The sequence below is a fragment of the Phocoena phocoena genome, chromosome 2 (assembly GCF_963924675.1).
Source record: "Phocoena phocoena chromosome 2, mPhoPho1.1, whole genome shotgun sequence".
In the NCBI taxonomy this organism is placed as follows: Eukaryota; Metazoa; Chordata; class Mammalia; order Artiodactyla; family Phocoenidae; genus Phocoena; species Phocoena phocoena.
The window spans coordinates 27,935,882-27,955,244 of record NC_089220.1 but is presented as its reverse complement, the minus strand read 5'-3'; the positions used below and the strand labels follow the sequence as shown (position 1 = coordinate 27,955,244).

The 19,363-nt window shown below is 55.0% G+C and overlaps 1 protein-coding gene across 1 annotated transcript; it reads left to right on the top strand.

Moving 5' to 3' along the window:
• Positions 1-1,322: 1,322 nt before the first annotated feature.
• VSX2 (visual system homeobox 2) lies at positions 1,323-19,015 on the top strand. Its single transcript, XM_065872539.1, has 5 exons — positions 1,323-1,692; positions 2,994-3,078; positions 6,950-7,073; positions 17,696-17,876; positions 18,690-19,015. Exons 1-5 carry the CDS (start codon positions 1,323-1,325, stop codon positions 19,013-19,015), a joined length of 1,086 nt encoding a protein of 361 aa, XP_065728611.1.
• Positions 19,016-19,363: the final 348 nt, after the last annotated feature.

Here is a 19,363-nt window from a genome sequence, read left to right as displayed (position 1 = left end):
ATAGAATCACCTTCACTTAACACTTGGACCCAAGGGAGCCATCCTCCCTGAAAGCAAGGAACCAGTAGCTCCACTGCCCACCTTTGGAATTCAAGCTTTTCTTGTTTCTCCAGGTGAGGGTCCTGCCTGCCTAGAGCAGTTCCCTGCAGCCTCTCACCACTTTTCAACTGGCCCAGCTGGCTGCACTTCTGCAGTTTCCGACACAGGAGTTAGTCAAGGGATCCCCATCGAATGGGCACAGAAGCTCACCTTTTAATTGCCTCTCACACCCTCCCTTCTCCCTCCTCCTTCCCTCCACTTCAACAATGCCATCCGCTTCATTTGTCTGTTCAGTGAACTCTGAGGTATAGCAGACCCCCTGACTTGTCTATCTGATTTACTGGGAACCCCTAGCTCCTTGCTCAGAGCTAGTAAGGGCTCAATACATATTAGTTGAGTGAATGGTTAGAAGAGTAATGAAATCTTTCCATGGAAGTTGGCGACCCTTCATGTTTATTCTAGGAAGATGTTCAGGTGTCCACCGGTGTTCTCCAAAAGAAGTCACCACCACTCTTCTTTCCCTCCAGGAACCCCTACTCCTGACCCCTTTATTCATTTATTCATTCATTGGGCGATATTTATTGAGTAGCTCTTCTGAACTAGGCATTGCATCCTGTGCTGGGGAGACAAGCTTTGAGCTCTCCCACCCCATCTCCCTCTTCAAACCCCCTTCTTTCTGCCCGTTGCCACAACACACCCTGCCCAGGACACTTGCCCCTTCCTCGTTCTGCCTTTTTCGGAGTGGTCCCATATTTGGGTTTCTTTGACCCTGCCAAACCTGTATAGGATTGAGGGAGGGAGGGAGGGAGGATGGGAGGGAGGCAGCAGGACTCCCAGTCTCTAGCACCTGCCCTCAGTCCATCCTTCCACCCCACCCCAGGGACTGTCCAAGCCAGCTCTGCCCAGAATCCCTAGCCACTCAGCCTCCTGGAACGGCCCTGAACCTTGTTGTCTCATCTCAGCCTCTGGGGGCCCTGCCCATAGGCGTCCTGCAGAGCCCACCCGGTGCCTGGCCCCCAGCGCCCTGGCCCCTCAGTGCTGCCCGCGGCGGGAGCTGCCAGCTTTTTGGAATTCCTAATCGCTCCTGGCCCCGGTGATTGGCTGCTCAGCTCTGACCCCACTTGGGCTGCCGCCTGGTTGGATAAAAGGGGAATCTCCTTGGGGCTCCAGAGCATTAGACATCGGAGGGGGCACCTGGGACCAACTTCGTGAAGCGGGGAGCCCGGCGGGGGGGTGGGGGGAGCAAAAGACCTGCGGCCTCAGCCCCTTCAAAGAGCCGAGAGATGACGGGGAAAGCCGGGGAAGCGCTGAGCAAGCCCAAAGCCGAGACAGTGGCCAAGAGTACCTCGGGGGGCGCCCCGGGCAGGTGCACCGGGTTTGGCATCCAGGAGATCCTGGGCTTGAACAAGGAGCCCCCCATCTCCCACCCGCGGGCTCCCCTCGACGGTCTGGCCCCCGGGCACTTGCTGGCTGCGCGCTCCGTGCTCAGTCCCACAGGAGTGGGCGGTATGGGGCTACTGGGGCCCGGGGGGCTTCCCGGTTTCTATGCACAGCCCACCTTCCTGGAAGTGTTGTCCGACCCGCAGAGCGTCCACTTGCAGCCGCTGGGCAGAGCGTCGGGGCCGCTGGACACCAGCCAGACGGCCAGCTCGGGTAGGTGAGGGCGAGGCTGTGTGGCTGCCTGACAGGGGTGAGAACCGGGAACCCCGCGCCGTCGACTCTCGCTTGCACCGCAAGGCCTCCTCCGGGTGCAAAAGTTCGTGCCAGGCCGAGAGGTCGCAGAGCGGGCCTGGAGCCGGCGCGCCCGGGGCGGGGGCTCGGAGGATGCTCCCGGCTGCGGCCGGGTTTTGGCCTCCGCGTTTCCGGCGGCCGAGCTGTGCTCCGGTTCCCGCGTCGGGCCCGGCTCTGCCGCGGCGCCTGATTGGGGCCCCACTGGAAACAAGGCTTAGGGTGTCGGAGCGCGTGGGGCAGTCGGGGGTCCCCTTCCATTGCTCCACTTCGGCCCCGGCCTCTCGGAGGACCCGCGCTCCTAGAGCCCGATTCCGTTCCGGGCTTTGGCGGCCCGGGAAGCGGGTGCCAGCTTCGGGCCCCAGCCCTGGTGTCCAAAGTTGTCTTTTCCTTCCTCCTTTCCTCCGTTCCAAGCCTCCCGCATTGGTCAGCTGGGTTTTAATTTTCTCCTCACGAGCTTAGACAACCCGGCCACGGCGGCGGCCCAAGGGGTCGCAATCCGAGATGCCACCTAAGCGGCACAATATCTCGGATCCCGGCGCCTCGCGGGCTCGGGACCCCTGGACGACCCTGCCGCGCCCTCCACGGGCAGTTTTCCCGGCCTCACGTCTCCGCCACCTCGGCCCTCCGGCTCTGGTTCGCGCTCTGCGATTTCCCCGATTTTTAGCTCTCGTTTAATTAATTTATTTTTATTTGGAGGGGCAACGAAAAGCGGTGCGTCGCAGTCTCTCCAGTCCTGAGGGGGGACGCATGGTGCGGGCGCTGGAAAGGGGGTTGTGCCCGGGAGTCCCCAGCCCTTCCCGGAGTCCAGCTCTCCGCGCCCAGGCTCCGCTCCTGCGGGCCACCTTCCGAACCCCGGCGCCACGGCTGCTAGCGCAGGGCAGGGCGCCTAACCCGGGGCACCGCCGGGGGGCCCTGCGACCCGCGGAGGCTGTTGCGACCCCCTGCTGTCCCTGCCCAGGCGTGTCTGGGCCTTTGCTTCTCAGAACGAAACAGAACGGAATGTGTTCACGACCTCGGGATTGCGGCGCCGGCGTGGGTAGAAACAGCCGCGGCTTAGGGATGGCGTAGACCTCACGGAGGGCTCTCCGGGGAGACGGAGCAGGCCCGGCTGCTCCCGGAGGCCGCCGGGGGTGGGGCCCCCGCGGGTTTCGGAAGCCTGACGCGCCCGGGTGCTGCGGAGCGCGTCCCCCATTCTGCCGCACGTGCCTCCGCCCGCTTTTCAGATTCTGAAGATGTTTCCTCCAGCGACCGAAAAATGTCCAAATCGGCTTTAAATCAGACCAAGAAACGGAAGAAGCGGCGACACAGGTAAGGCCCCTGCAGCGTTTTCTGTCACCTTCCTGCTCACCTATCCCCTGCCGTCGTCCCCTGATCGGGGGTAGGGTCGCTCGGACCCTAATTTCGCCGGCTCTAGATCTGAGGTCCGCTGCTGTGCCAGGACGGGGAGACCGGACGTTGTTTGCGGACATCCGTCCGGGGCCCTGGCGTCCGGCCGTGCCGGGTGAGGACCTTGACCGTCCGCCGGGGAAGCGGCACCGTTTCAGGCTTTCTCCTGCTTCTCCGGGAGAAAGGAAAGCCCCCAACTAGGGCTAAACCCGAGCCAGACAGGAGCTGACGGCCCCCAGGTGCCAGCCCTGCATCGGTACATTCGGAAAGCCACGCACACCTCCGGGCGGGCAGATCGGCTCTCCCCTCCCGCCGGAGCCGGTTCCTCTGCCCTCTGCCCCGGCCCCTATTCCTCTCCCGCCGTGGCTGTCAGCGCCGCCAACCCCCTATCTTTCTGCGCCCACCGTTCGCAAAATCTCGAGCGTGATACCCACATGGATGGCAAATTTTCCTTTGGCTTCTGCTGCTCTGTGATCCGTAAGCCTCAGTTTCCTTGTCTGTAAAATGCGGAGGGAGGAGTGTGTGCACTGAAGGACTCCGCAAGCCCTCGCTGGAGTGGAGTGGGCTGCCTTGGAGGATACAGACTAAAGAGCGAGGGTTTTTTTGTTTTTGTTTTTCTTTAAATATTTTAAAAATAGACATTACTTGCACAAAGTTAAAATACAGTAGGTGCAGAAAGGTATATCCTGAAAAGTAATTCCCCACCCCAGACCCGCATTCCCTTCCGCAGCCGCTACCAATTCCTTGTGCAAATGTATGAGGAGGTTTTCAACAAATAAAGGAGTGAGAACCAAAAATCGACCCAACTTCCTGCGGGTGCTGTTTGCCCCTGCGCTTACCCTAGCTTTGTTTTCCCAGATCTCTCTCCGCCCCAGCGCGGATGGAGCGCCCGCAGGGTTCCCGATCGCTGGGTGGACGTTTCCCACTGGGGTGCTCTCCACCTCATCCTCTTCTCCCCAATTTGTTCTCAGCCTCTTTGCACCCTTTCTCCGGGTGCTTTTCTGCGTTCCTCTCTTCCTTCACCCCCGGAAATGACCCCCACGTTTTAAAACGGTTCTTCCTCACCTCTCAGGCCCCAACATGTTCTGGCTTGAATGGGGGTGAACTTTGACTTGGTTTCTTGGTGACCTCGGTTTGTTCCCTTCAGGCGGCTGTTTGTTTTTGTTTTGTTTTGTCTTGTTTTATTGTAAACGGAAACGTTGTTTTTTTAGTCCTGATCCTGGGTCATTTTTTACATTCATCCGTCCAGCAAATATTCATTAAAACACCTCCGATGCATTCATATCATGCTGGTGGCAGGGTGGGGGTAATCCTGTCAGCCTCTGGAGCCTGGACAGGGACCTCCAGCAGGGACAGGGACCCGGAGGGCAGGCTGGAGTCCGGCTGACCGGCTTCTGTGCTGCTGACCGAATAGAGGTGGGGGAGGGATTCCCACAGCCAGGAGAGCCCCGGACAAAGCACCCCCAGGAGCAGTGCTTCTGCATGGGGGCATCTCCTTGTGCAGCACTTGGAGCTGACTGACCCACGGCCGAAAGTCCATGCTTAAGTTTTCTAACCCTCTATCCTCACCTGATACCCTCTCCACCAGGGAAAATTTGGGTGTTTTGGAGGGTTCCCAGGGAGACAGGACAACAGCCCTAGGTTTCGGGCTATTTCTGGTACACAAAGGGGGCAGATTATTGGAGAGAGGAGAATGGCTGCTGCAATTTTTAATTAGTAAAAAATGTGTTTTCCTGAGACTCTCATTTGGGGAGTTCAGGTAAGAGACCCTGGAATATGGTGATGAGAGGCAAGCATCTCTTGATCACCCAGAAACACAAGAGGCTTAGCAGGGGTTAGAGAGGGGAGTGGGAATGGAGCAGCAGCCTTTGGAGTCTCTCAGGTTTTGCTCTTCCCTTTTCCTGGAAGGCTCAGCTCTGATAGACTGGTTACAATGGGAAACTGAAGGGTCTGGGGTTCTGCGTAAAGCCAGGAGCAGGGCTTGGGTCACGTTGTTCGGGGCGCAGGGAGACTCCCTGGAGGGCACATCAGCATAAACACGTGGATTAGCTCTGAGGCAGGAACGAGGGGAAGTTTGGGGGATTTGAGGCATTGCTTCATTTTGTTTCTTTCTTAATTCCTTTCTTTTTTGTTTGGTTTGGTTTTTGGTTTGTTTTTTTGTTTTGGGTTTTTTGTTTGTTTTTAATGAGAGCTCTCCCAAGCCGAGGCTGGCACTTGAAAGGTTCTGAATGACCTGCCGTCCCCTTTCCTCTTTGGCTTTGGCCACGTCCCAATAGCTGTATGCCTCAGTTTTCCTAGTTTTGAAAAAGACTTGCATGTTTTGATTGTTTATTTTGACTGTTCAGGGACCCTTCGGTAAGTGGCAGAAGAAGAATAGAAAGCAGCAGATCTTCAAAATTCTGAAGAATTAACTTTCTGTATACATAAGCATTCTGTTCTCCCCAAGAGGATAGGAGAAACAATTTAGAATCAAGCCAGTCATTTTCTATAAAGAGCAGAATCTTTCTTTCTCACACATCCTCCTCCACCCCCCCGCATCCTCCTCCAAGACGTTAAAGCCAACACCAGCACAAGGAGTATACGGGGCTGACATTTGTACTTTTTCCTTGTGTTGGGCGAGGCGAGGGCAGCAGCGAGGGATTTTAAACCACACCCCCCCTTCCCATGCTGTTCCCAGGGTCCAAATCCCGGAGGCTCAAGCAGGGAAGGTACCATTGTTCAAGTGGAGTCTACGAACAAATCTGGACTATATTGCTCCCCGGCTTGTTGATGAGGGTGCAGGATAAAGGTCACCTAGAACCTGGTGAAATTCAGGGCTGAAAAAAGAATTTGTGTCTGTAAGTGGGTGTGTAGTGTATTTATTCAAGAAAGGGGGATATGAACCCCCTAATATTGGAGGTAAAACATTGTATGTACTGGAGCATATCCATTTGCTAGGGTGAGAGGATGTGGCTTTTTACTGGATTCTTAAAGCAGTTTATGACTCAAAATAGGTCAGTGTGAACCGCTCTGTGGGCGCTGGGGGAGTGTGTGGGAAGGCGCTCTCGGGATGACCTGAATGAAACTCCCCTGAATGGGGCTCCCGCTGGGTGAGTGGCTGAGCCTGTGTGTGGGATGGCGGGTAGGTGACCCTTCACTTCTGAGCCGAAGAAGAGACAGAGCACCCCCTTTCCCATCTCCCTGCCCCCAAGACTGCGTGGGGCAGCTCTAAGGAGGCTTTAGGTCTGGGCAGGTGAGGAGAGCGGGCGTGCTGAGGTAGGGTGAGGGGCTGCTAGAATCAGTTAGTTCTCTGCTGTACAGACGCTGGGGCTGGGGCGGCTGCTGCATTTGACCTTCTGGTGAATCTTTGAACTCTGAGTACAATTTAAAAGACCAACACTCCTGTCTGTGGGAGGAGCCCGGGAAGCTGGTCCCCAGAGGCTGAGGCATTTATTCACCTGGTGAGCCCTCCACGCTGTGCCCGGAAGAAGAGGGGCTTTCTGCAGTTTTCTAAAATTTGTGTCTTAACACCCTTTCCCCCCAAGCACTTCCAGGAAGATTCCCGGTATAAAATGTCACTGAGGGCTGAAATAATACTCCTCACCACCAGAAGGGTAGTGTGGGCCCTCAGACTTGAATGAAGAAGAGTTTAGAGGATGGGGGAGGGGGCAGGGAGCGAGGTTGCATCCGGCTGTGCTGGCCAAGCCTGGGTTTGGGGTCTGTCCAGGAGCCATGGGGGAGGGCCATTCTGTCCGCTCTGGGACAGCTTTTTCCATTTTTGGGGTCTTGACTGACCTTTTTTTGCTCCCCTCAGGACAATCTTTACCTCCTACCAGCTAGAGGAGCTGGAGAAGGCATTCAATGAGGCCCACTACCCAGACGTCTATGCCCGGGAGATGTTGGCCATGAAAACAGAGCTCCCGGAAGACAGGATACAGGTAACAGCTCTGAGCTCCTCTCTCACACTTTCCTTACCCTCAGGGACATCGACTGCCCCAGGCTCCCAGACACCCATCTCCCACCCCACAGCAGAGTGTGTGCTTGCCTGTAATCACGTCCTCATGCACAGCAGTTCATTTAAGCAGGCAGGTGTTTGCTGAATACCTACCATGTGAGATGGGCATTGCTGGGGGAACAAGAGACTTAGCAGAGGAGGCGAGGCCTGCTGCTGCACTGTGGGCTTCCTGAGGAGTATGTGAGACAAACCATGTGCCTGGAGGTGGCCCCAGGCCTCTCTGGGTGCCTGGGGGTGGGGGAGCATCTGTCTCCCTTCCTTCCACTGCTTTCCCATGAGGAAGATGTTGCCCCCTCCTTTCCTATCTACTCCCCACCACCTCCATCTACCTGAGCCTCCTTCCTCCTCACAACCCAACAGCTGGCCCTGCCCAGGGCTGCTGCTCCTTGACTTCTCCCAGATCTGGCCCATGATGTGCTCATTAAGCCCCTCCAGGTCACTGGAGAGTTTTGTGGCGGAACCAGCCCTGACCTGGACTGGGCTGTCCTCAGCTCTGCTGGGTGCCCAGCCTCCTTTCATCAGTGGCAGGATCCTCCCAAGTCCAGGATGCCCCTAGCTGGGCAGGAGTGGGCTGCTTAATCATTTCTTCGGGAGGAGATGAATTCTGATGATTCTCCAGACAGGGCCTCCAAGAGCAGGAAGAAGTGATGCAGTGGAGGAACACTTCCAGAAGCTTTGGGGTTGCCTTAGTTGGATCAAGACCTTTAATCAAAGTTGCTCCTATCGGGACACCTGAGTGGCCCGGAGTAGTTGACGGCCCAGGCTGGAAAAGGGCAGAAAGGGTCCCGACTTCCTGAAACCCCGTCTGCTCCGAATCTCCTCCTCCTTTGTGTCTCCACGTGTGATGTGAGTTGGGGTGGGTAGGGGACAAGTCCAGAGGAACCAAATAAGGTGTGTAGGTTCCTTGCGCTCCCTCACTGGAGAACCAGAGAATGGGAAACGAGGTGTGAGCTCCTTGTCCAGAAGAGGCTGCCTCTCCGCTGGAAGTCTATGGGGAATTTCAGCCAATGGCTTTAGACAGTGACACTAACAATGAGCTCAATTATTCATAAGCAGATTATCTGTTTGGCGCATTATCCATGGTGGCCTGGCTCCACCATCCCCCCCAGCTGAGTTCCAGTGGGAACAGGCTGGGTGCTGCTTCTGGATCTTGTGTGTGTGTGTGTGCGTGTGTGCGGTCATGACGAGCAGCGGGGGTGGGGTGAGACTCCCCGATTTCCCCGTTGGTTGGTCCCACATTTGTGCTACTGACCAGTAGGAAAGAACAGCCTGTCCCTTGCGGTGGCTTGTCCTGAAATCCCTTTGGCTGTGGTGGTGGTGGTGGGTGGGAGCGTCTGAAAGATCTGGGGAAGCTCGCCCTTGCCCTCGGCTGTCACTGCATTGCTGCAAATGCCCAGCCGGCAGACTCTAGGCTTTTTAAAATCGCCTGGGGCGTTGTCTACAGGGTGGTGTCTGAAGCCACCAGAACCAGCATGGATGAGCCAAGAGTGTGGAGTACGTTGATTCCCTGGACTGTGAGGACTGGCTGTGGAATTTGCGGTTATGGGAGAACCAAGGCAAGGATCTCTCCAGCTCTTCCAGCACCGCCTGGTTCTTTGGCTAAATGACGCCCCCAGAAGGTGTGTGAGTTGTCAAATAGCCGTGCCCCCAAGTGTTTTACCAAGTGGCCTGGGAAAGGTCTTAACATCTATCGGTGGCAGTCACAGCTCTATCCCACAGAGCAGTTCTCACGTGCCCAGTGCTCTAACTATGGGACATGCACAGGAGAGGCAGCGTGGTGCAGTGGTTAGGGACACCAACTCTGGAGCCAGACTGTCCTGGCCTCACCAGTTACCCGCTGAGTGACTGTGGACAGGTGACCTCACCAGCCCGAGCTTCCCATTGCTCATCTGTAAAATGGGGATGACAGTGGCAGCTGCAGGTGTCATGAGCCATGTGTGTGGCGTGTTCCAGTGGGTCCGGCATGGGCCCAGCTCACTTGGTTTGAGCTCTGATCTCATTAAATCCTGGCGACAGCCTGTGGGGGAGAGAACATTAGCCTCCTTTTATAACTGAGGAAAGTGAGACCAGACGGGGGGACACAGGGACCCACCTAAGGTCTCTTTAGGCTGCACCTAAAGCCCACTCATTCACCACCTGCCTCTTGGGTTTGAAGCCTTTGCTTTGACTTGAAGCTGGAGGAACAGAGATGATTTGATGTCAGGTGGGAGGCCTGTATCAAATCTTCATTAAAAAAACCCCGATATTTATTGAGTACCAGATACTGTTCTAAAAACTCCCAAAACTCACTCATAATAAAATTATTTTTTGAATGAGCGAATTCAGGTACATGAGTTCAAAAGGGTGAAACGCGAGTCACCCTTGCCACTGTCCACCAGCAGTCCCTCCAGGGGTTACCAGTTTCCTTTGGTTCCTTCCAGAGATAGTTTATGTATATTCTTTTTTTTAAAAAAAATTTTTATTGGAGTATAATTGCTTTACAGTGTTGTGTTAGTTTCTGTATTCTATTCCCAAAGGATCCTCAGAATGCCCGATGGACTAGGTACTATTACTATTCCCACTTTACAGGTGGAGAACCTGAGGCCCAGAGTTCAGACCTGAGTCCCTTTAGACTCCAGAGCACTTACTTCACTATACTGCCACCCTTCCTCCTCATTTCCTCTCAGCATGTTGATTTAGTGGAACCAGTGCATCTAAGGATGGACCCTACCACTCAGAGCCAGTCCCCTCCCCTTCCCCAGCTTTCAGGCCTTTGTCTATGTGTTGAGGCTTAAGGGGAAGGGCAGTTATTAGAGGCTCCAACTCTGAAGTTAGACATTCTCAGGTGGAATGGAAAGGTTATTGGACTGGGTAACCAGTCAGGGACCCAGATCTTAGTCCTGGCTCTGACACCCACCAGGTATGGCAGAGGCCAAGCCATCTGTAAAGGAAAGAGGGGGAATCCCTCCCAGAGAGCAGCCTCCTCAGAATCACCTCTCTCACTGGGCCCCTGGGCTGCCATGGGTGTAATGGAGGAGCGGGACAGCCCCAGGTGGACAGCTGGGACACACACTTTTGCTGGGCCAAGCCAAGTAAGCCCCTGGATGTGTCTGAGACCTACTGTCCAATGTCTAACGAGAATACAGTGTAGATGTGAAAAGTCAGACACACCTACTTCTAATCTTTGTTTCACTGCCAGCAAATCAAACTCTGAGCCTCAGATTACTCATTTGTGAACGAATAATAACAAAAATTATCTAAAATAATTTAACAAAAGTATTGTTATTGGCATTATTAGTACATAGCATTGTCCCAGATATTAAGTGCTTTCCATGCACTTTTTCATTACATCCTCACAAAAGCTAGATGAGTTAGATGCTATTCTTATCCCCATTTTCTGGATGAGGAAACTGAAGGGCTGAGAGGTGAAGTAAGTGGTGGACTGGGATTCAAACCCAGTACTCAAGTACTATCTCAGGAGAGCAAATGAGGGAAACGGGAGCACCCATCTACAGAAACTGGAATAATTAATGCAAATTGCAGTGATGAGGGACCAGCCCCCTCAGTAGTGGCGATTCCCTCTGCCTTTGTGCTTTGAGGGCAAGCACTTCCTCCCTCTATATCTCTCTGGGTTGGAGTGTGAAGGGATAAGGTGCATTGCTGGGGGAAGAAGAGATTTCCAGTCTTCATATCAGACTCAGACACGAAGTCCTTTCTGTGTCTCTGAGAAATGCTAGGATATGGCATTCTGGAAGCCCCTACCGGATGTCAGCCCTGGGGAAGAGGAAATGGATTTCCAGATTGACTTTACTTCCTCTGTGTGGTCACTCATTCTCAGAGTTGTAAGATAGGAGAATATTAAGATATTCACTTATGTTTACTGTATTTTTTTCTGACAAGAGTTGTATTTATTTAAAATGCCTCCATTGCAGAGATATGGATGCGCAAAGTGAACAGAGACATCTCACCTCCACTCTTAGCAGCCTGGTGTGTTTGGAAGGATGATATTTGGATTCTCTGACCAGCACTGTTCCATTCTGCCTCTTTTAAAGTGGTCCCCTCCCAAGGGTAGGGAACAAAGTTTTAGGGGATTATATTCCAGAAGTAAGAAGATAGCTGCCTGGATGGGAAAGGGTTTCCGTGTGTCTCAGCCAGGGACGTTTATGAGATCACAGGGCAGCTTTTTTAAATTACCCGTGCCAGCCCCCTACATCTAGCAATGCTAGGTTTGGTTTGATGTGGAGCCTGTACGTTTTTAAAGCTCTCCAGGTGATTGTGTGTAGCCAGTGTAAAAATGCTGGGTCAAGGGCTTCCCTGGTGGCGCAGTGGTTGAGAGTCCGCCTGCTGATGCAGGGGACACGGGTTTGTGTCCCGGTCCGGGAAGATCTCACATGCCGCGGAGCGGCTGGGCCCGTGAGCCATGGCTGCTGAGCCTGCGCGTCCGGAGCCTGTGCTCCTCAACGGGAGAGGCCACAACAGTGAGAGGCCGGCGTGCCGCAAAAAAAAAAAAAAAAATGCTGGGTCAGAGGCTCAGGAAAAGAGTTTCAGTGTTTCAGGTGGGTTAATATGAGTGGAAGAAAGTGGAGTACTGGGTAACCTGGTGGGATGACCTATCCAGAGGTTCAGGGAAGGATGCTGCATGGGGCTGCCAGGAAACATGGGCAGAGCTGCCCCCTAGTGGACATAAGAGGCTACAGCAAGGCCAGGCTTTTCTGGGCCTGAAGCTGGGACTGGAAAGGGTGTGCTGAAATATGCTGTCAGAAGTGCTGAGTGGCTGTGGAGTGTGAGGTCGTTAAATCACGCTAGCAATGAGCCCATATTAATCAGCTTCCAGTCAGAGGAGAGGAGAGAATCTAAGTGAATATGATGGAAAGTGCCACATGGCCAAAAAAGCCGGGCCCGATAGCCTGGGGCAAGATTGGAGGGCAGGGCCTGGGGTAGCCAAGGGGCCAGAGGTGGAGAGCATCTATCATGCAGGATGTCTCCTTTAGTGGGACTATCCTGGAGGGACTGCAGAGGGAAGGAGGCCTGGGCACATAATCCTGTGGGGATACAAGGCTGGGAACTTGTGAATACGAGAGAAGCCCTGGTTACCCACAAAGGGTGAGAGACAGCTGACAATGTTGCCTGCCGGCTCGATGGGTGCCCTGTGGCCGAAGAGCATCCATTTGGCGAGAAGCCCTTTCCTGGGTCCAGTCCATCCTTGGAGGCACAAGCTCTTGGGACCCTCTCTGCCAGGTGTGGAGGCACCTGTCAGACCAGCTGTCGACAGCCAGAGGCCTCCTACCTGGGCTCTCTGAGTGCTACTGGGCACCACCTGTGAGGGGAAGTGCACCAGGAAACCCAGGCTCTTTCCTGAGCTAGAAGATCTTCCCCCTCTCCTTTCCCTGGGACTACCAAGTTGGTGACCCTTGATGTCCCTTGTAGGCCGCTTCTCAGGCACTTGGAGGCCCTGAAGTGGAAGGCAGGACTCTGGTCCTTGCTGGGGCCTGGACGCAGGCTCTCCTGAAGAGCTGCGGACCCGACTTCCTTGAGAGTGGAGCAGTGTCTTCCAGAAAGTACGCAGTCAGGAAAGTGAGAGAGAGATTGAAGGAGTATTGTGGGCTTGCCAGAACCAAGAGACCACGCAGGAAAGGGGGCCTAAATGCTGAAAAGACATGTCAAAGGTGGGAGATGGGAGGACCCGGCTTTATGGGAAAAGTGTCACTGAGCATATTTGCTTGAAAGCAAATCCTCATCTCGTAGCACATTTGTCCCCAGAATTCGCCCAGTATCAAGCCAACGTTTATCAGTTCTTACAACATGCCAGGCATTTCCCATGCACTATTCTGTTAAATTTTTACAACAAACCTGCAAGGAAGTGGTACCATAGGGCAGAGGAAGACTCGGAAGCTCAGAAAGGTTAAGAAACGCACCCAAAGTCACAAAGGCAGTTGGAGATAGAGCAGGGGTCTCCAACCTAGGTCTTCTAGCTCCTGATCATAGCCAGCTGCATGGGTGGTCTCTTGCATTTGAGCCTCAAGGGTCTGGGAAACATTAGAAACACGGGAGAGTTGCAGGGGCATCTGTTTGGCCCCTAGAGGGGAAACTCGAGGCTATCTGCATTAAAATCTTACAGCCTGAAGGTTAGCTCTGTACCCCCATCACACCTCCTGGAGTTGTTACTGTTGTTATTATTATTATTAGTCAGTCCAGCCTTGCTGCAGAGCACGTGGAGAGGGCCAGGAGGGCAGGTAATGCCATTGCTAACCTGACCCCTGCACAGACTCCCACTGACTTTCTGTGCCTCCACTGAAATAATAATAAGTAGCTTTTATTGAGCACCTTCTGTGTGACAAACACTGATTTTAGGCACTTTCATTAATCCCTGAAAAAGTAGGTATTCTTTTTTTTTTTTTTTTTTTTTTTTGGTATTCTTATTTTATGCTTGAAGGGACTGAGAGAGAGCAAATAACTTGCCCAGGATCACACAGAAATTTTTGCCACAGTTGGGAATTCCAGTTCAGGACTGGCTGCTTTCAGTGCTTCTTGCAAATGTTTAAGTTCTGCACACATGCTGGTTGCTTCCAGGAAGGGACGAGAAAGGCAAATATGAAGAGTGGTTAGGGTTAATTCTAATTCCTTGTCCTCTTGCCTCCAAGGCACCAATGCCACAGCTTCCCTGCCAGCTGTCCTACAAAGAAATTGTTTTGGCTGTCCAGGTTTCCTCCATAAACTGGAGCAGCATCTGGTCCTCAAAGAGCCAGGCATTCCAGGAGCCCATAACCAAGGGTCTGGATGACTCCTGGTTTGAGCGACCAGCTGGCACCAACTCCCCTTGGAGCATCTGTGGGCAAAGTCTGATCTGCAGACCAGTTATTCATTTGTCCAAATTAGGAGACTGAGGAAAACGGTTCTGTTTACAGGCCCCGGAGATGATCTGAATCCCAAGTCTGCACCCTCTTCTTCAGTGTTCCAAGAAAGATGCTGTTTCCATCTGAGAGCCCTGCCCCCCCTCAAGCTCATGGAATCCTGGGGAAGCCAGGGCAATGCACCTTTCCAGGCACCCACACTTGGGGGGGTGGAGGGAGTGGGAGTGGGAGTGAGCATCTCTGCTTTTGTTTACTCCACAATCCCTTCTCCAGAATACCTGATTCTATTTATTTTTATTTATTTATTTTTTTGCTGTGCCATGCAGTATGTGGGATCTTAGTTCCCCTCAGGGCTCGAACCCTTGCCCTCTGCATTGGAGCTTGGAGTCTTAACCACTGGACCACCAGGGAAGTCCCCAGAATACCTGACTCTAAACCGTACTGAAAACAGACACTTCTTTCATCAGTTTGTCAACAGAACTCATTCTTGGCAAAAACCAGATCTGACTTCATGCTCTTTATTTGTCCCTTATGAATATGTGTATATTTTGCTGCAGAAATCAAAGCTGGTTTGACTATGGGGTACTACTGCTGCTGCTGTAGGATGTTACATAACATGTAGTATACACATCACATATTTTTTCTAAAATCCAAAACATTCTGGAGTCTGGTCCCAATGGGTTCCAGTTAAGGGCTTGTGGTCTTGTTGTTTTGTAATGCACCGTATTCAAGCAGGAAGGTCATCTCCTGCCCAGGAGGCAGATGGCTTACTTAGATTCATAAAGATAGCCTTCCCAACCCTCTGTGGTCAGACTTGGAATTCCACCTTAGAATTCCATCGCCAAGGGGTTCATTCTTTGCTGTCTTCTCTGTGAGGTGGATGAAACCAGAAGTCACTTACACCTTTCTGTGGCTTAGTCCTTTTAGATTTTTCCTCTGTGCAAAAAAGCTTGAGACGAGTACTTGCAGAGGACGACCAAGTGCTAACGGGAAGGAAGATAGAACAGGACAGAGGTCTCAGACAAACTTCAGGCTTTGGGTAGGGCAGAGGGCCTGCGGGACTGACAGGGCCGCAGGGGAGAGATCTAAACACACCACAGAGCCAGGCCAGGCCGATGGCCGAGTTAGCCCCAACTCGCATGGTGCACCTGTTTCCGCTCTTTAGTGCACGGAGCGCAGCCATCTAGTAGCCTTCAAATTACATAAACCCGTTCCTTGGCCAGGTTCGCTGAGTGCGGTCTGGGTCTAGACCAGAGGGAGGCCTTGCATTAGCTCCGCAGCTCTCCAGCAGGGACGGCAGGTGCTAAACCCGGTGGTGGCAACGGTGCGGCTCACCGGAGGCGGCGCCGCCCAGGGAGGGACGAGCGATCGTTTTCTAACAGCGCGGGCGCGGGTCAGTGTGAGGATTGAGAGGCCCGGGGTGTCTGAGGCCGCATCTCTCCCATTTTTAGAGTTTCCTAGTTATTTACAAATGAAGAAATGCCAAAACAGGTTACACACATTTGGGTCAACTTAAAGGTGTGCGAGGACCGTGCGGTCTGGAAGCAGCCCCGCAGAAAGTCTGTGACCGCGGGGCTCTGGGCGCCTTGTGGGTGTGGCCGGGGCGCCCCCTGCTGGATGTGGCCGGCCGCGCTCCACTGCAGACTTGGAGCTGTCGGGAGCTGCCAGGGAGCTCACTCCGCCACCTGGCGGCGGCGGCGGGAACCGCAGGGGCGCGCGGACTCCGAGCCCCCGCCGAGGCCTCCCCGCGGCCGAGGCAGCAAAGGGTTAAGCTGTCAGCGGCGCGATGTTAAACAGGTGTCAAAGGCTCCCCATATATCTGCAGATTGAAATCAAATTCTTTGCCGTATAAAAAGATAAATTACCCAGGCGCTGCCGCGCGTCCCACTCATCACGCCAGCGCCAGACGGCAAGCAATTTTTTTTTTTTAATGTGCTAACGACCTAATCAAGCAATCAAGTCGGAGAAGATTGCAGAGTGACCGGGGCAGCCATCTGCCGGCAAGCCCCGCATTCATTTCCCGCGCCCCCGCGTGGGGAGCGGGCCGGGGAGGGAGCTGCCATGGGGGAAGAGGGGAAAAAATGCTAAACAAATTAACACCCAATTTTCCCTGTCTAATTAGTTAAATGAGAAGCGTTTGGGGTCCCCCGGGGAGGGGGAGCGGCTTGCGGCGCGGCTCGCTCTGCCTCCCCAGCATTAATTAGTGCGGGTCAATGCCGCGGCTCCCGAGAGAGCAACCGCTTTAATTTCCCGTGATATTTCAGTGCTTGAGGCCCATCGATTCAAACAGAAATTAACTTATTTTTCAATCAGCCCAGGGTTGCCCCTGGGGGTGACTCTTCTTTTGCCGCCTCCTGAATAGAGCTGGAGCAATTTTTCATCAAAAGCTGAAACCTCCGCCGCCGGGGGCGGGGGAGGGGGCCCGGAGGGAAGGGCGGGGACCTGGCCGAGGTGAGGGAATGGAAATCGCCCAGGAAACTAATAGATTCTCCCCGAACCCGCCTCTGCCCTCCCCCCACCCCCCCACATCACGGGGCGCTTGGGTGGCTCGCCGCCGCCGGGGTCAGGGCCTTGAGGGGCTGTGAGGGGACCAGAGGGGGCTGGCGGGCCTGGGGTCCTTCCAGAGACCCCCGGTCTGCCGCGGGCCTCTCACCTGCTTGAGGGACAGTGCAGCTGTCCCTGGCTCTGGCTCCTGTCAGCTGCAGAAAGCCTCAGGAAAAATGCTTGGGGGGACCAAGAAATTCCCCCCTCCTCCATGCATGAAAGGGACCCAAGGATCTCCTCCCAAAACCAGGCTGGAGTGTTGCAGATACCCCCAGCCCACCCCATGCTCTTTCAGACCTTGCACCAGTCAGCTTTGGGGCCAGAGAAGCATCCCCTAGAGTGTCCCCTACCGCACTCTCCTAGGTCCCTACCTTCACATGCTCCTCACACCAGAAGCATTTTGTCTTCCTTCCCTGACTGAAGGATGGCTGCCCAGCTCCCCCAAATGTCATTCGGAGTTAGGTCCAAAATTGTGCACAGTGGGTGAATGGAGGACACCATGGCGGGGCAGGACTTGGCCACGACAGTGCAGAGAAGGGAGGCTGACTCAGGCCTCTTGGGAGTGTCCCCTGCCCTGCTTTGCAGCCGTTCCCAGGCTTCCTGACACCTGGATGAAAAGCCCTGTGCTACCTGAGTCCACACTGACCTCGCCTGCCGGGACTGCTCTGGCCTCTGCAGTTTTGGTGGAGACAGAGCCCTGAACCAAAGGCACTGGAAAGGACTTTGTCCTCTACGAGCCAGAAAAGGGATTCTGTTTGTATGCTGGAGGTGTGAACACTTGCAAGAGAGTTATGAGGGTCGGGCTTCTCGGCTGCAAACTGAGGACCTCATGGGGAACTGCCCATCTGCTAGACCCTGTCCAGGAGGTGTCCCTATTCCATCATCTTAAACTGCTTTGATTTAAAAAAAAAAAAGACCATTTTGCCCATCATGTTCTCACAGGACTTGTGTCTCATTCTGGACACCCTGAGCCTGGAGGAACCCCAGGGGTACTTCGGGGTAGGTGAGCTTAAGTAAGGATCCCCTGCTGGAGAAAGCGAAGTCACAGGGGAATGGGGCCGTTGGCAGTCAAAGAGGCAGGTCCCTTAACTCCAGGCAGACACAGCAGGGTAGGGGCCTGGCCTCTCTGCCTGGTGGAGGACGCCCCTGACCTGTTCGTCTGCACTTACAGGTCTGGTTCCAGAACCGAAGAGCCAAGTGGAGGAAGCGAGAGAAGTGCTGGGGCCGGAGCAGCGTCATGGCGGAGTACGGCCTCTACGGGGCCATGGTGCGCCACTCCATCCCCCTGCCGGAGTCCATCCTCAAGTCCGCCAAGGATGGCATCATGGACTCCTGCGCCCCGTGGCTGCTGGGTAAGAGCCTGCACTCTCCCTGGGGCCCTGCCTCCGTGGTGAGGGGAGCGGGCTCCCTGGAGGAGGGGACAGAGCCCTGGAGCAGGGACGCCTGGCCACAACAGCCTGGCGGGAGAGAGGCCCTCCAGAGCCGGTCTCCCAGTCTCCCTTGTGGGGCTCAGAGGGCAGGCTGCGCCCAGGGCTTGGTGTCTGTCCCTCACACCCACCTACTGGGTGCCTAGGACTCTCATCCTGGACGGTGAGTTCTTTTGTCCTGTGAGCTATTGCCCCAGGGTGTGTATCCTCCTCTTCCCTTGGCTGGAGCTGGGGTTGTGGTGAATGAAACAGCCCCTCTTGGGGGAGGGGACCTCTAGGTCCCTTTGGCCACCATTCTGGCTTTGCCCAAAGGACTTCTTCCCCCTAAATCTCTCCACCTGCCATCCTCCCCCATCTGCCATCTGGACCTGTGTCTGACAGCAGCGCCAGCTTATCTTGGAGTTCTGAGATCTGGAATCCCAAAAGGGAGGGCTCGGGAGCAAGTGCTGTGCTCAGGAAGGGACAGACAGGACCCCCGGGGGCCAGGTGCCCAGGGACTTGGCTGGGAGAAGCCCTCTGCCGGCCTGGTGCCCCGCTGCTGCTCCGCAGCCTCATCTCCGGCCCCCCTCCCGCTGCCCCGGCCCCGACCCCGACCCCTGGGACTCGCGTGACTGCGGTGTTTGAAGTAAGGCTTTCTGCTCGTCCTTAATTCTGGCCTCTCTCTATCTTTGCCGTTTTCAGTTCAAGATGGCTTTCCCAGGCGCTTTTCTAAACCCGAATACCAACAATTCTTTTTAGGGATGCACAAAAAGTCGCTGGAGGCGGCAGCCGAGTCGGGGAGGAAGCCCGAGGCGGAGCGTCAGGCCCTGCCCAAGCTCGACAAGATAGAGCCGGAGGAGCGGGGTCCCGACGCCCCGGCCGCCATGTCCCAGGAGGAACTGAGGGAGAACAGCATCGCCGCGCTCCGAGCCAGAGCGCAGGAGCACAGCACCAAAGTGCTGGGGACTGTGTCCGGGCCCGACAGCCTGGCCCGGAACGGGGAGGAGCCGGAGCGGGAGGAGGCCCCGGACGAAAACAGGCCAGAGGAGAAGCTGAGTCCGCCGCAGCTCGAGGACATGGCGTAGGCAAGGGCGCACAGACCCCGGAGCCCCAGGACTCTGCTCGGCTCTGCTCGGGGCCTGTGGTGCTGGGAGGTGTTCTCAGAGGCGGGGCCCAGGCCTGCTCTCTGCCACCATCCCCCACCCCACAGGCCCTCTGTGACCCCCAGGGGACTTCAGGCACAAGTCAGTCCTGGCTGAGGCTTTGGGCCACGCTGAGACATCCCTACCTAGTCCTGACCTGGCCAGCACCCTCCTCCTCCAACTAACAGACCTGCCTCAGAAGCCTTCTTGCCGCCCCAGACCACCCCCTCAAGCTGCTTTCAACTCAATCCTTTGGCGGCTCTCCGTGCCCGAATCCACCCCTTACTCTCT